This window comes from Anomaloglossus baeobatrachus, chromosome 1 (genome assembly GCF_048569485.1).
Source record: "Anomaloglossus baeobatrachus isolate aAnoBae1 chromosome 1, aAnoBae1.hap1, whole genome shotgun sequence".
Classification (NCBI taxonomy): domain Eukaryota; kingdom Metazoa; phylum Chordata; class Amphibia; order Anura; family Aromobatidae; genus Anomaloglossus; species Anomaloglossus baeobatrachus.
This window is the reverse complement of record NC_134353.1, coordinates 18,043,070-18,059,063: the sequence shown is the minus strand read 5'-3', so window position 1 is coordinate 18,059,063 and position 15,994 is coordinate 18,043,070. Positions and strand designations below refer to the sequence as shown.

Sequence of the window (15,994 nt, the reverse complement as noted above, 5' to 3'; positions counted from 1 at the left end):
AGTCAGGGAGGACGAGAGGCAAGGAGGGCAGTCAGGGAGGACCGAGAGGCAAGGAGGGCAGTCAGGGAGGACCGAGAGGCAAGGAGGGCAGTCAGGGAGGACGAGAGGCAAGGAGGGCAGTCAGGAGGACGAGAGGCAAGGAGGGCAGTCAGGGAGGACCGAGAGGAAGGAGGGCAGTCAGGGAGGACCGAGAGGGAAGGAGGGCAGTCAGGAGGACCGAGAGGGAAGGAGGGCAGTCAGGGAGGACCGAGAGGGAAGGAGGGCAGTCAGGGAGGACCGAGAGGGAAGGAGGGCAGTCAGGGAGGACCGAGAGGGAAGGAGGGCAGTCAGGGAGGACCGAGAGGGAAGGAGGGCAGTCAGGGAGGACCGAGAGGGAAGGAGGGCAGTCAGGGAGGACCGAGAGGGAAGGAGGGCAGTCAGGGAGGACCGAGAGGGAAGGAGGGCAGTCAGGGAGGACCGAGAGGGAAGGAGGGCAGTCAGGGAGGACCGAGAGGGAAGGAGGGCAGTCAGGGAGGACCGAGAGGGAAGGAGGGCAGTCAGGGAGGACCGAGAGGGAAGGAGGGCAGTCAGGGAGGACCGAGAGGGAAGGAGGGCAGTCAGGGAGGACCGAGAGGGAAGGAGGGCAGTCAGGGAGGACCGAGAGGGAAGGAGGGCAGTCAGGGAGGACCGAGAGGGAAGGAGGGCAGTCAGGGAGGACCGAGAGGGAAGGAGGGCAGTCAGGGAGGACCGAGAGGGAAGGAGGGCAGTCAGGGAGGACCGAGAGGGAAGGAGGGCAGTCAGGGAGGACCGAGAGGGAAGGAGGGCAGTCAGGGAGGACCGAGAGGGAAGGAGGGCAGTCAGGGAGGACCGAGAGGGAAGGAGGGCAGTCAGGGAGGACCGAGAGGGAAGGAGGGCAGTCAGGGAGGACCGAGAGGGAAGGAGGGCAGTCAGGGAGGACCGAGAGGGAAGGAGGGCAGTCAGGGAGGACCGAGAGGGAAGGAGGGCAGTCAGGGAGGACCGAGAGGGAAGGAGGGCAGTCAGGGAGGACCGAGAGGGAAGGAGGGCAGTCAGGGAGGACCGAGAGGGAAGGAGGGCAGTCAGGGAGGACCGAGAGGGAAGGAGGGCAGTCAGGGAGGACCGAGAGGGAAGGAGGGCAGTCAGGGAGGACCGAGAGGGAAGGAGGGCAGTCAGGGAGGACCGAGAGGGAAGGAGGGCAGTCAGGGAGGACCGAGAGGGAAGGAGGGCAGTCAGGGAGGACCGAGAGGGAAGGAGGGCAGTCAGGGAGGACCGAGAGGGAAGGAGGGCAGTCAGGGAGGACCGAGAGGGAAGGAGGGGCAGTCAGGGAGGACCGAGAGGGAAGGAGGGCAGTCAGGGAGGACCGAGAGGGAAGGAGGGCAGTCAGGGAGGACCGAGAGGGAAGGAGGGCAGTCAGGGAGGACCGAGAGGGAAGGAGGGCAGTCAGGGAGGACCGAGAGGGAAGGAGGGCAGTCAGGGAGGACCGAGAGGGAAGGAGGGCAGTCAGGGAGGACCGAGAGGGAAGGAGGGCAGTCAGGGAGGACCGAGAGGGAAGGAGGGCAGTCAGGGAGGACCGAGAGGGAAGGAGGGCAGTCAGGGAGGACCGAGAGGGAAGGAGGGCAGTCAGGGAGGACCGAGAGGGAAGGAGGGCAGTCAGGGAGGACCGAGAGGGAAGGAGGGCAGTCAGGGAGGACCGAGAGGGAAGGAGGGCAGTCAGGGAGGACCGAGAGGGAAGGAGGGCAGTCAGGGAGGACCGAGAGGGAAGGAGGGCAGTCAGGGAGGACCGAGAGGGAAGGAGGGCAGTCAGGGAGGACCGAGAGGGAAGGAGGGCAGTCAGGGAGGACCGAGAGGGAAGGAGGGCAGTCAGGGAGGACCGAGAGGGAAGGAGGGCAGTCAGGGAGGACCGAGAGGGAAGGAGGGCAGTCAGGGAGGACCGAGAGGGAAGGAGGGCAGTCAGGGAGGACCGAGAGGGAAGGAGGGCAGTCAGGGAGGACCGAGAGGGAAGGAGGGGCAGTCAGGGAGGACCGAGAGGGAAGGAGGGCAGTCAGGGAGGACCGAGAGGGAAGGAGGGCAGTCAGGGAGGACCGAGAGGGAAGGAGGGCAGTCAGGGAGGACCGAGAGGGAAGGAGGGCAGTCAGGGAGGGAGGAGGGAAGGAGGAGAGGGGGGAAGGAGGGCAGTCAGGGGGAGGGGGACCGGAGAGGGGGAAGGAGGGCAGTCAGGGGAGGAGGCGGAGGAGGGGAAGGAGGGCAGTCAGGGAGGAGGCGGTATATAAGGAGAGAGGGGGAAGGTGGGCAGTCAGGGAGGACGAGGGGAGGAGGGCAGTCAGGGAGGACGAGAGGGGAAGGTGGGCAGTCAGGGAGGAGGCGGTATATAAGGAGAGAGGGGGAAGGTGGGCAGTAGGGGGCGGGGGGGAGGGGGGGGGGGGCGGGGGAGGGGGGCAGGGGGGCGAGGGGAGGGGGGGGGGCGGGGGGGGGGAGGGGGGGCGGGGAGGGGGGGGGGGGGGGGAGGGGGGGGGGGGGGGGGAGGGGGGGGGGGAGGGAGGGGGGAGGGGGGGGAGGGGGGGGGGGGAGGGGGGGGGGGGGGGCGGGGGGGGGGGGAGGGGGGGGGAGGTGGGAGGGGGGGGGGGGGGAGGGGGGGGGAGGGGGGGGGGGGGGGGGAGGGGGGGGGGAGGGGGGGGAGGGGGGGCGGTATATAAGGAGAGAGGGAAGGTGGGCAGTCAGGGAGGAGGCGGTATATAAGGAGAGAGGGGGAAGGTGGGCAGTCAGGGAGGAGGCGGTATATAAGGAGAGGGGGAAGGTGGGCAGTCAGGGAGGAGGTGGTATATAAGGAGCGAGGGCATCCAGTGCTGTATACACCAGTAACCCCAGTGTCAGTGTGGGGGTGCGGCAGACTGTGCCCCGCTGAGCGGTGGAGTGCATGGCCTCTAGCAGTCAGTATTGTGTGGGTCATACGGTCTATGCTCATCGTCAGTCACTTTTGGTGCGGCAGTTTCTAGAGCACAGTTTAGACTTTAGAGTCATTCATTAATCTCTTAATTGGAAAGAGCAAGAAAAACAAAGGAAACCCGCAGGATTGTCAGCGTGCGGAGCAGTGAATATCCTATTCTTATTCCTGGCGCGGCGCCCCCATCCTGTGTGACTCCTCCGGAGACGTGCCATCTGCCAGTGCTGAGCCGCGCTGGGGGCTCCGGAGATTTCCCCGAGGACGTCGCGGTCTCGGTGGTACGGCAGATCGGCGGGGACGGTGCTGGGCGAATATAGGACATCACCTCCTCACGCTGACACTAAACGCTGAGCTCTCAGCGGCGTCCGGCCGGCTCCAGACTCCCACTAATTCACTTACTCTGCCATTTACCGGTGAGCGCAGATTCTCTAATGAGCCTCTGACCAATGGGTGAGGGGTCCAGAACTGCTCATCCTCCCCCCACAGGCCCACCACACAGCCATACTGGGCACATACACCTCTGTATAGGGGGAATTATTGGGCCTCTCAGTAACGGATCAGTCTAAAGTGAAGGCTGTGGCCCCCACCCAAATATAAAAACAAGCGCCGTGTCCCCGGGGACGGGGGCCGCTCACATCAGTCAGGACATGGAGCAATTACTCGGCACTCATTACACACGGGGGTGGGGGGGGGGGTGTTTTTCCCCACTATTCCCCCGATCGGCGGTATAAATAGCAGCGTTATTACAACTCCACGGCACCACACATTCTGCCCAGCCTCAGGGACAGATCACAGCAGACCACACCTCAGATCAGACACAGAGGACTGAACCCTGCCTGCTCACAGCTGAGGGCTCGTTACACTGTATCAGTGTAGATAGTCACACAATGTATACCAAACCCCCTGACCGTGCGGGCAGGATGGGCAGAGATACACTGAAGCTTTGTGCAGGACTTTATACCCCACAGTTGTGCCCCCTCCCGGCCGCAGACCCCCCGGTGTCACACATCACCTCTGGTGGGTACATGGTCTAAAGTACGACCGGTGGCGGTGTGCTGTCCGGCGGAGGTCTTACCTTCAGGGAGGGCGGTGATGGCGGTCACCCGGAGGTTCAGGTTAGGAAGAGACACTGCACAGATATTCCTCCCGAGCCGCTGCAGCGCCGGCAGCGTGAACGAGATCTCGTATTTGTGAAGAATCTTCAGAAAACCGACCTGCGAAGGAAGGAGAAAGTCAGAGAAAGACGACGTCCGAGCGAGGTGGAAGAAGACGTCCTCTCCGGAGAGGATGACGAGGGGTTATTACACAGAGCAGCAGATCCGCCGAGCTCATGAGGATCAATGGCGTCCTGACCACCGACCGGATGGGGGAGGGATCCACTGCGTGATGGGGACAGCGGTCTGTGAAGGCTGCACCGTGCCACCCACAGCTACCGCACTGCGCACCCCACAGCCGCCGCACCACCACCCAGAGTCAGTGTGCTGAGTCACCCCACATCTGCCACACCGCGCCACCCACCATGCCCCACAACCGCTGCGCCAAGGGCCCCCCACAACCGCTGAACAGCACCACCCCACTATGCCCCACAGCCGCCACCAGTCGCCGCAGAACCTGCCCCCCCACAGCCGCCGCGCCGCATAACCTCCTCCCCACAGCCGCGCAAACCCCTCCCCGCAGCCGCGCAAACCCCTCCACGCAGCCGCGCAACCCCCTCCACACAGCCGCGCAACCCCCTCCACACAGCCGCGCAACCCCCTCCACACAGCCGCGCAACCCCCTCCACACAGCCGCGCAACCCCTCCACACAGCCGCGCAACCCCCTCCACACAGCCGCGCAACCCCCTCCACACAGCCGCACAACCCCCTCCACACAGCCGCACAACCCCCTCCACACAGCCGCACAACCCCCTCCACACAGCCGCACAACCCCCTCCACACAGCCGCACAACCCCCTCCACACAGCCGCACGATTATAAGGTTATTAATTGTGAGCATTCCCATCTCCTCCGCACAATCCCAGATGGCCTCTCATCAGCAGCTCCTGCCATCATCTCACCCATGTACTGGGCAAAGACCACAGTGGACGCTTACAAGAAGGAAGGGTTAATAACGATTATTACTACATCCCTGACCTAATGTCTATCACTATCATGTCAGATTCTGGGACCAGCAAACCTCACCCGAGACCTACAAGCTGCACCCGGGGCCAGAAGATGGGGGTAGAGTCAGAACCAACCCAACAGTGGCACCCCAATAGTATGCGCTCACAGCACCCAGCAGCACCCAGTTACCTGCCCCCACCCAGCCAGCAGCCCCCAGTTACCTGCCCCCACCCAGCCAGCAGCCCCCAGTTACCTGCCCCCACCCAGCCAGCAGCCCCCAGTTACCTGCCCCCAGCCAGCCCGCTAAAAAGGTATCCACCGGCATACCTAATACTAAGAACACTAACCCTCTTAGAAAGCCCAATATCAGTAAATGTAACCCAGGTACAATGCCCAGAACAAAACACACCAGCCCCAATAAACACCCGCACCTCCCCGCCTGCCATATGCCCCTAGAATATAACGACCCCCTCATCTGCTGGGACCCTGGACTCCTCATACCCCCATAATGCTGAAGGATTGTATCAGCACTGTGACCGGAGGAGCCGTAGATCAGAACATGATACACTGCACAACACTGCACAACACTGCACAGGCAGAAACCCGCAATCCCCTTAAAATAAGATTAAGCAGAAGAATTTCAGTCCGGAGGTTGTGGTTTATTTCTGGCGGGCAGTGCGGCACTACTCATGTGTCTGCCCGGTATTCAGGTGCCCTGGCACAGCGCCCGCACCACACAGGGTGCAATTAATGGTCATTTACCCAAAGCCACCGCGCGCTCGGCTCTGCTGTAATCTCCTCTAATAAGATAATAAGCTCCAAACAGACAACGGCGTCAGCAAGAGCTGAGCGGAGGCTCGGACACCGCACTGAGGTGTATACATGTATCCAGGGGCTCATATATAGCAGCAAGGTGCACGCCTGTGCCGGGAGTATGAGGACCCCGCATGCATATACTATATACACATACATATACACCCCCCCCCCCCCCCCCGAGCCCGGGAGCGATGCTCCATCCTCAGGACTCCACAGTCCTCCTGACCCATCCCTGCTCAGGGCATCCCTTGTACCTTCACTAGGTAATTGCCATCCTGTTCCTCAGAGACCATCACCACCGAGTCATGGAGCTTCTCCTCAAAGTGCACGTGGCTGTGGGACCCCTCCTCAGAGAGGCCGGTGGCAAAGCGCACGCCCGAGACTTTGGGCTTCGCACCTGGAGAGGAAGGAAACTTACACTTATTAACAGGGCACATCACACAGCGACCCCGATCTCAGCACCCGCAGCACACGAGACACTGAACCATGCAGACCAAGCTGTGATAACGGGGGAAGGGTACGTCTCAGCTGGTGATGGGACTTGGACTGGGGTCTCTGTCACCCCCAAGTCAGGAGGGTGCATACAGCCTGCAGGGGATGGAGAGCTCGCATATAGGGCTGAATGGCGGCTAAGGACTGCACCACTACAGATATACACAGGGGAGAGACCACCTCACCTTTCTTTGCTGTAGCCATCGATCGCACCCGTGGCTCCTTCCTCCAGTCAATAATCAGAGTCCATTGTGGAGCGGGGTCTGTACCTAAGAACACAGAAGAGGGGGTGAGGGGAGACCGCACAAGGAGACGTCCATGTATAGAGGTACTGAGGCGCATCCATATCCCACAGCTCTCTCTGGAACGGGAGCACAATGCCACCAGAGCCCAGAGCGTCGGACTCCGCCCGAGCCCCGGCCCAGAGGGCGAGAAAACCGCCCGAGCCCCAGCCCAGAGGGCGAGAAAACCGCCCGAGCCCCAGCCCAGAGGGCGAGAAAACCGCCCGAGCCCCAGCCCAGAGGGCGAGAAAACCGCCCGAGCCCCAGCCCAGAGGGCGAGAAAACCGCCCGAGCCCCAGCCCAGAGGGCGAGAAAACCGCCCGAGCCCCAGCCCAGAGGGCGAGAAAACCGCCCGAGCCCCAGCCCAGAGGGCGAGAAAACCGCCCGAGCCCCAGCCCAGAGGGCGAGAAAACCGCCCGAGCCCCAGCCCAGAGGGCGAGAAAACCGCCCGAGCCCCAGCCCAGAGGGCGAGAAAACCGCCCGAGCCCCAGCCCAGAGGGCGAGAAAACCGCCCGAGCCCCAGCCCAGAGGGCGAGAAAACCGCCCGAGCCCCAGCCCAGAGGGCGAGAAAACCGCCCGAGCCCCAGCCCAGAGGGCGAGAAAACCGCCCGAGCCCCAGCCCAGAGGGCGAGAAAACCGCCCGAGCCCCAGCCCAGAGGGCGAGAAAACCGCCCGAGCCCCAGCCCAGAGGGCGAGAAAACCGCCCGAGCCCCAGCCCAGAGGGCGAGAAAACCGCCCGAGCCCCAGCCCAGAGGGCGAGAAAACCGCCCGAGCCCCAGCCCAGAGGGCGAGAAAACCGCCCGAGCCCCAGCCCAGAGGGCGAGAAAACCGCCCGAGCCCCAGCCCAGAGGGCGAGAAAACCGCCCGAGCCCCAGCCCAGAGGGCGAGAAAACCGCCCGAGCCCCAGCCCAGAGGGCGAGAAAACCGCCCGAGCCCCAGCCCAGAGGGCGAGAAAACCGCCCGAGCCCCAGCCCAGAGGGCGAGAAAACCGCCCGAGCCCCAGCCCAGAGGGCGAGAAAACCGCCCGAGCCCCAGCCCAGAGGGCGAGAAAACCGCCCAAGCCCCAGCCCAGAGGGCGAGAAAACCGCCCAAGCCCCAGCCCAGAGGGCGAGAAAACCGCCCAAGCCCCAGCCCAGAGGGCGAGAAAACCGCCCAAGCCCCAGCCCAGAGGGCGAGAAAACCGCCCAAGCCCCAGCCCAGAGGGCGAGAAAACCGCCCAAGCCCCAGCCCAGAGGGCGAGAAAACCGCCCAAGCCCCAGCCCAGAGGGCGAGAAAACCGCCCAAGCCCCAGCCCAGAGGGCGAGAAAACCGCCCAAGCCCCAGCCCAGAGGGCGAGAAAACCGCCCAAGCCCCAGCCCAGAGGGCGAGAAAACCGCCCAAGCCCCAGCCCAGAGGGCGAGAAAACCGCCCAAGCCCCAGCCCAGAGGGCGAGAAAACCGCCCAAGCCCCAGCCCAGAGGGCGAGAAAACCGCCCAAGCCCCAGCCCAGAGGGCGAGAAAACCGCCCAAGCCCCAGCCCAGAGGGCGAGAAAACCGCCCAAGCCCCAGCCCAGAGGGCGAGAAAACCGCCCAAGCCCCAGCCCAGAGGGCGAGAAAACCGCCCAAGCCCCAGCCCAGAGGGCGAGAAAACCGCCCAAGCCCCAGCCCAGAGGGCGAGAAAACCGCCCAAGCCCCAGCCCAGAGGGCGAGAAAACCGCCCAAGCCCCAGCCCAGAGGGCGAGAAAACCGCCCAAGCCCCAGCCCAGAGGGCGAGAAAACCGCCCAAGCCCCAGCCCAGAGGGCGAGAAAACCGCCCAAGCCCCAGCCCAGAGGGCGAGAAAACCGCCCAAGCCCCAGCCCAGAGGGCGAGAAGCCACCCAAGCCCCAGTCCAGAGCGCAAGATGCCACCCAAGCCGTTCCATCCAGAGCGTGAAGGAGCCTCTCCAACCCATAGATCATCCATCCCAACGTCCTCAGTGCCCACCATTACTCCTCACCCGCTGCACCACGCTCAGGGTATATAACTGTTATTGCACCACCAGGTGTCATCCAGGGTAATGAGCTTAATGGGGGAAGTTCTGTGACCACCACCGTGTGCTCCGAGGAGAACGCAAGGACACTAATCCCCCCGAGCTCCATGTACAGTATTCCCCCAGTATCAGCCCCGCACTCCGCGGCTCAGACGTCTGGGAACGCTCCCTGCGGATTTATTACCATTGTTGCATTAAAACCTGCAAATTGGATAAAAATCCTTTTAGATGACACTAATGCTGCTGTGAACGGAGACGAGGATTCACACGGTGCGGGCGGTGGTGGAGGGGGATAGCGGAGCGGCTCAGGACAAACAGCGACTAACGAGGGGAAACCCAAAAATAACAATGCCCTATAGTCACCAACACACGACCGGTCAGTGCACAATGACACAAATGAGACGGCGCCGGCTCCTCAGCACCACAAGGGCTTCTGTGTCAGAACGTGCGGACCCCAGCAGAGGGGGCAGCCCCATGCAAGCAGACGGACCCCAGCAGAGGGGGCAGCCCCATGCAAGCAGACGGACCCCAGCAGAGGGGGCAGCCCCATGCGGGCAGACGGACCCCAGCAGAGGGGGCAGCCCCATGCGGGCAGACCCCTGGCAGAGTCGTGTGGCCAGGCTGTATTATAGTAGTTATATTCCTGTATATAGGGGGCAGTATTATAGTAGTTATATTCCTGTATATAGGGGGCAGTATTATAGTAGTTATATTCTTGTACATAGGGGCAGTATTATAGTAGGTATATTCCTGTATATAGGGGGCAGTATTATAGTAGTTATATTCTTGTACATAGGGGGCAGTATTATAGTAGTTATATTCCTGTATATAGGGGGCAGTATTATAGTAGTTATATTCTTGTACATAGGGGTAGTATTATAGTAGTTATATTCCTGTATATAGGGGGCAGTATTATAGTAGTTATACATTGTGACTGGTGTGCAACTCTTTATCTTATTGTTTAGTTGTATATTTTTGAGTCTTGCACCCTGTTCACACCATTGGTGTTCCAGACATACATTCTTTAGTTAGTATGCACTTTTTGTCTGAGAACCCTGCCCCACCCATAGCCATGTCTCTTATTTCACACATATATAGCTTGGTCCCTTGCTTCCCATACAGAGCAAGTTTTTTAACTGCAGGTGAGGTTACACATAGGTTAGGGACCCCAAAAATAGAGATTACCTTGGCGTTTGGTTTTGGGGCTCCTTTGCATTGATCAATACAATGGCTAAATATCTCTCATTTCTATTTTTCATAGCAGTTATGCAGATACCATTTTCATGTTTTTCACTTATTTCAGATAGTCCATTGTATTTTTCAGTCTAGTATTCATATAGCAGTTATGCTTTTCATTATTCCCCTATACATTGTGACTGGTGTGCAACTCTTTATCTTATTGTTTAGTTGTATATTTTTGAGTCTTGCACCCTGTTCACACCATTGGTGTTCCAGACATACATTCTTTAGTTAGTATGCACTTTTTGTCTGAGAACCCTGCCCAACCCATAGCCATGTCTCTTATTTCACACATATATAGCTTGGTCCCTTGCTTCCCATACAGAGCAAGTTTTTTAACTGCAGGTGAGGTTACACATAGGTTAGGGACCCCAAAAATAGAGATTACCTTGGCGTTTGGTTTTGGGGCTCCTTTGCATTGATCAATACAATGGCTAAATATCTCTCATTTCTATTTTTCATAGCAGTTATGCAGATACCATTTTCATGTTTTTCACTTATTTCAGATAGTCCATTGTATTTTTCAGTCTAGTATTCATATAGCAGTTATGCTTTTCATTATTCCCCTATACATTGTGACTGGTGTGCAACTCTTTATCTTATTGTTTATAGTAGTTATATTCCTGTATATAGGGGGCAGTATTATAGTAGTTATATTCCTGTATATAGGGGGCAGTATTATAGTAGTTATATTCCTGTATATAGGGGGCAGTATTATAGTAGTTATATTCCTGTATATAGGGGGCAGTATTATAGTAGTTATATTCTTGTATATAGGGGGCAGTATTATAGTAGTTATATTCTTGTATATAGGGGGCAGTATTATAGTAGGTATATTCTTGTATATAGGGGGCAGTATTATAGTAGTTATATTCTTGTATATAGGGGGCAGTATTATAGTAGTTATATTCCTGTATATAGGGGGCAGTATTATAGTAGTTATATTCCTGTATATAGGGGGAAGTATTATAGTAGTTATATTCTTGTATATAGGGGGCAGTATTATAGTAGTTATATTCTTGTATATAGGTGGCAGTATTATAGTAGTTATATTCTTGTATATAGGGAGCAGTATTATAGCAGTTATATTCTTGTACATAGGGGCAGTATTATAGCAGTTATATTCTTGTACACAGGGGGCAGTATTATAGTAGTTATATTCTTGTACATAGTGGCAGTATTATAGCAGTTATATTCTTGTATATAGTGGCAGTATTATAGTAGTTATATTCTTGTACACAGGGGGCAGTATTATAGTAGTTATATTCTTGTACATAGTGGCAGTATTATAGTAGTTATATTCTTGTACATAGGGGCAGTATTATAGTAGTTATATTCTTGTACATAGGGGCAGTATTATAGTAGTTATATTCTTGTACATAGGGACAGTATTATAGTAGTTATATTCTTGTACATAGGGGCAGTATTATAGTAGTTATATTCTTGTACATAGTGGCAGTATTATAGCAGTTATATTCTTGTACATAGGGGGCAGTATTATAGTAGTTATATTCCTGTATATAGGGGCAGTATTATAGTAGTTATATTCTTGTATATAGGGGGCAGTATTATAGTAGTTATATTCCTGTATATAGGGGGCAGTATTATAGTAGTTATATTCCTGTATATAGGGGGCAGTATTATAGTAGTTATATTCTTGTACATAGGGGCAGTATTATAGTAGTTATATTCTTGTATATAGGGGGCAGTATTATAGTAGTTATATTCTTGTACATAGGGGCAGTATTATAGTAGTTATATTCTTGTACATAGGGGCAGTATTATAGTAGTTATATTCTTGTATATAGGGGCAGTATTATAGTAGTTATATTCTTGTATATAGGGGGCAGTATTATAGTAGTTATATTCTTGTACATAGGGGCAGTATTATAGTAGTTATATTCTTGTATATAGGGGGCAGTATTATAGTAGTTATATTCTTGTACATAGGGGCAGTATTATAGTAGTTATATTCTTGTACATAGGGGCAGTATTATAGTAGTTATATTCTTGTACATAGGGGCAGTATTATAGTAATTATATTCTTGTACATAGGGGCAGTATGAGGGTATGTGCGCACGTTGCTTTTTACCTGCTTTTTACCTGCTTTTTTGCTGCTTTTTCTTCTGCGCTGTTTAATGCCAAAATGGATGTGTTCTTCTATTCAAGCAAAGTCTATGGGAATTTGGGTTTCTTGTTCACACTATGTTGTTCAAAATGCTGCCTTTTTGTGGCAGAACTTTGGTCAAAAACTCAGCTTTTCAAAGAAGCAACATGTCAATTGTTTTTGCCATTTGGGTTTTGCACTGCAAAGCTGAGTTTTTGACCAAAGTTCTGCCACAAAAAGGCAGCATTTTGAACAACAATAGTGTGAACAAGAAACCCAAATTCCCATAGACTTTGCTTGAATAGAAGAACACATCCATTTTGGCATTAAACAGCGCAGAAGAAAAAGCAGCAAAAAAGCAGGTAAAAAGCAGGTAAAAAGCAACGTGCGCACATACCCTTATAGTAATTATATTCTTGTACATAGGGGCAGTATTATAGTAGTTATATTCTTGTACATAGGGAGCAGTATTATAGTAGTTATATTCTTGTACATAGAGGCAGTATTATAGTAGTAATATTCTTGTACATAGGGGCAGTATTATAGTAATTATATTCTTGTACATAGGGGCAGTATTATAGTAATTATATTCTTGTACATAGGGGCAGTATTATAGTAGTTATATTCTTGTACATAGGGGCAGTATTATAGTAGTTATATTCTTGTACATAGGGGGCAGTATTATAGTAGTTATATTCTTGTACATAGGGGACAGTATTATAGTAGTTATATTCTTGTATATAGGGGGCAGTATTATAGTAGTTATATTCTTGTATATAGAGGGCAGTGTTATAGAAGTTATATTCTTGTATATAGAGGGCAGTGTTATAGTAGTTATATTCTTGTACATAGGGGGCAGTATTATAGTAGTTATATTCTTGTACATAGGAGCAGTATTATAGTAGTTATATTCTTGTACATAGGGGCAGTATTATAGTAGTTATATTCTTGTACATAGGGGCAGTATTATAGTAGTTATATTCTTGTACATAGGGGGCAGTATTATAGTAGTTATATTCTTGTACATAGGGGACAGTATTATAGTAGTTATATTCTTGTATATAGGGGGCAGTATTATAGTAGTTATATTCTTGTATATAGAGGGCAGTGTTATAGAAGTTATATTCTTGTATATAGAGGGCAGTGTTATAGTAGTTATATTCTTGTACATAGGGGGCAGTATTATAGTAGTTATATTCTTGTACATAGGAGCAGTATTATAGTAGTTATATTCTTGTACATCGAGGGCAGTATTATAGTAGTTATATTCTTGTACATAGGAGCAGTATTATAGTAGTTATATTCTTGTATATAGAGGGCAGTGTTATAGTAGTTATATTCTTGTATATAGAGGGCAGTGTTATAGTAGTTATATTCTTGTACATAGGGGGCAGTATTATAGTAGTTATATTCTTGTACATAGGAGCAGTATTATAGTAGTTATATTCTTGTATATAGGGGGTAGTATTATAGTAGTTATATTCTTGTACATAGAGGCAGTATTATTATTATTATTATTATTATTTATTTATAGAGCACCATTAATTCCATGGTGCTGTACATGAGAAGGGGGGTTACATACAAAATACGTATACAAGTTACAGTAGACAGACTAGTACAGAGGGAAGAGGGCCCTACCCTTGCGGGCTTACATTCTATAGGATTATGGGGAGGAGACAATAGGTGGGGTGTAGGTCAGGCGGCGGCTCCGCACGGTAGTCGGGCGGCGGCTCCGCACGGTGGTCGGGCGGCAGCTCCGCACGGTGGTCGGGCGGCAGCTCCGCACGGTGGTCGGGCGGCAGCTCCGCACGGTGGTCGGGCGGCAGCTCCGCACGGTGGTCGGGCGGCAGCTCCGCACGGTGGTCGGGCGGCAGCTCCGCACGGTGGTCGGGCGGCAGCTCCGCACGGTGGTCGGGCGGCAGCTCCGCACGGTGGTCGGGCGGCAGCTCCGCACGGTGGTCGGGCGGCAGCTCCGCACGGTGGTCGGGCGGCAGCTCCGCACGGTGGTCGGGCGGCAGCGAGTTCATTGTAGATTGTAGGCATTTCTGAACAGGTGCGTTTTCAGGTTCCGTTTGAAGTTTGCAAGGGTAGGGGATAGTCTGACGTGTTGAGGCAGCGAGTTCCAGGAGACTGGGGATGCTCGGGAGAAGTCTTGGAGTCGGTTGCGTGAGGAGCGAATGAGAGCGGAGGAGAGGAGGAGATCTTGGGAGGACCGGAGGTGACGTGTTGGAGTGTAGTGGGAGAGTAGTTCGGAGATGTACGGAGGGGAAAGATTATGCACAGCTGTGTAGGTCAGTGTTAGAAGTTTGAATTGGATACGGTGGAGGATTGGAAGCCAGTGGAGGGACATGCAGAGGGGAGAAGCGGGGTGGTATTGAGGAGAGAGGTGGATAAGTCGGGCAGCAGAGTTAAGGATGGACTGGAGAGGGGCAAGCGTGTTGGCAGGGAGGCCACAGAGGAGGATGTTACAGTAGTCGAGGCGGGAGATTATGAGGGCATGCACTAGCATTTTAGTAGATTGCAAATTGAGGAAAGGGCGGATTCTGGAAATATTTTTGAGTTGAAGACGGCAGGAGGTGGTGAGGGATTGGATGTGTGGTATGAAGGATAAGGCAGAGTCAAAGGTCACTCCGAGGCAGCGAACTTTGGGTACTGGCGAGAGCGTGGTGTTATTTATTGTAATAGATAGATCAGGTGGAGAGTGTAGGTGAGACGGAGGAAAGATGATTAGTTCAGTTTTGGCCACATTGAGCTTTAGGAAGCGAGAGGAGAAGAAGGAGGATATAGCAGATAGACATTTCGGGATTTTGGACAGCAGAGATGTGGCATCTGGGCCAGAGAGGTAGATCTGGGTGTCATCGGCATATAGGTGGTATTGGAAGCCATGGGACTTTATGAGTTGTCCCAGGCCAAATGTGTAGATCGAGAAAAGTAGGGGTCCTAGGACAGAGCCTTGAGGGACACCAACAGAGAGATGGTGGGATGAAGAGGTTGTGTGGGAGTGGGAGACACTGAAAGTGCGATTTGAGAGGTATGAAGAGATCCAAGAGAGGGCAAGATCTCTGACAGCAAGGGAAGAGAGGGTCTGTAATAGAAGGGAGTGGTCAACGGTATCGAAGGCTGAGGACAGGTCTAGGAGTAGGAGTATAGAGAAGTGCTTGTTCGCTTTGGCAGTAAGCAAGTCATTTGTGATTTTAGTCAGGGCAGTTTCGGTAGAGTGATGTGGACGGAAGCCGGACTGTAGGTTGTCAAAGAGAGCGTTAGAGGAGAGGTGGGAGGAAAGTTCAGCATGGACATGCTGTTCCAGGAGTTTTGAGGCAAGTGGGAGTAGTGATATGGGTCGATAGCTGGTAGTAGTATTATAGTAGTTATATTCTTGTACATAGGAGCAGTATTATAGTAGTTATATTCTTGTATATAGGGGGCAGTATTATAGTAGTTATATTCTTGTACATAGGGCAGTATTATAGTAGTTATATTCTTGTACATAGGGGGCAGTATTATAGTAGTTATATTCTTGTACATAGGAGCAGTATTATAGTAGTTATATTCTTGTACATAGGGCAGTATTATAGTAGTTATATTCTTGTACATAGGGGGCAGTATTATAGTAGTTATATTCTTGTACATAGGAGCAGTATTATAGTAGTTATATTCTTGTATATAGGGGGCAGCATTATAGTAGTTATATTCTTGTACATAGGGGCAGTATTATAGTAGTTATATTCTTGTACATGGAGGCAGTATTATAGTAGTTATATTCTTGTACATAGGGGCAGTATTATAGTAGTTATATTCTTGTACATAGGGGCAGTATTATAGTAGTTATATTCTTGTATATAGGGGCAGTATTATAGTAGTTATATTCTTGTATATAGGGGGCAGTATTATAGTAGTTATATTCTTGTACATAGGGCAGTATTATAGTAGTTATATTCTTGTACATAGGGGGCAGTATTATAGTAGTTATATTCTTGTACATAGGGGCAGTATTATAGTAGTTATATTCTT

General features: G+C 53.2%; 1 protein-coding gene across 1 annotated transcript in view; it reads right to left on the bottom strand.

Moving 5' to 3' along the window:
* The window catches only part of ADISSP (adipose secreted signaling protein), a 28,211-nt gene that overhangs the window by 10,395 nt on the left and 1,822 nt on the right, over positions 1 to 15,994 (bottom strand). Inside the window, exons 2-4 of the mRNA XM_075332475.1 lie at positions 6,534 to 6,617; positions 6,111 to 6,253; positions 4,014 to 4,152 (exon numbers count right to left, since the gene is read on the bottom strand). Coding sequence (XP_075188590.1) covers positions 4,014 to 4,152; positions 6,111 to 6,253; positions 6,534 to 6,552 — 301 coding nt within the window. The 5' untranslated portion in view covers positions 6,553 to 6,617. The remainder of the gene's footprint in view (positions 1 to 4,013; positions 4,153 to 6,110; positions 6,254 to 6,533; positions 6,618 to 15,994) is intronic.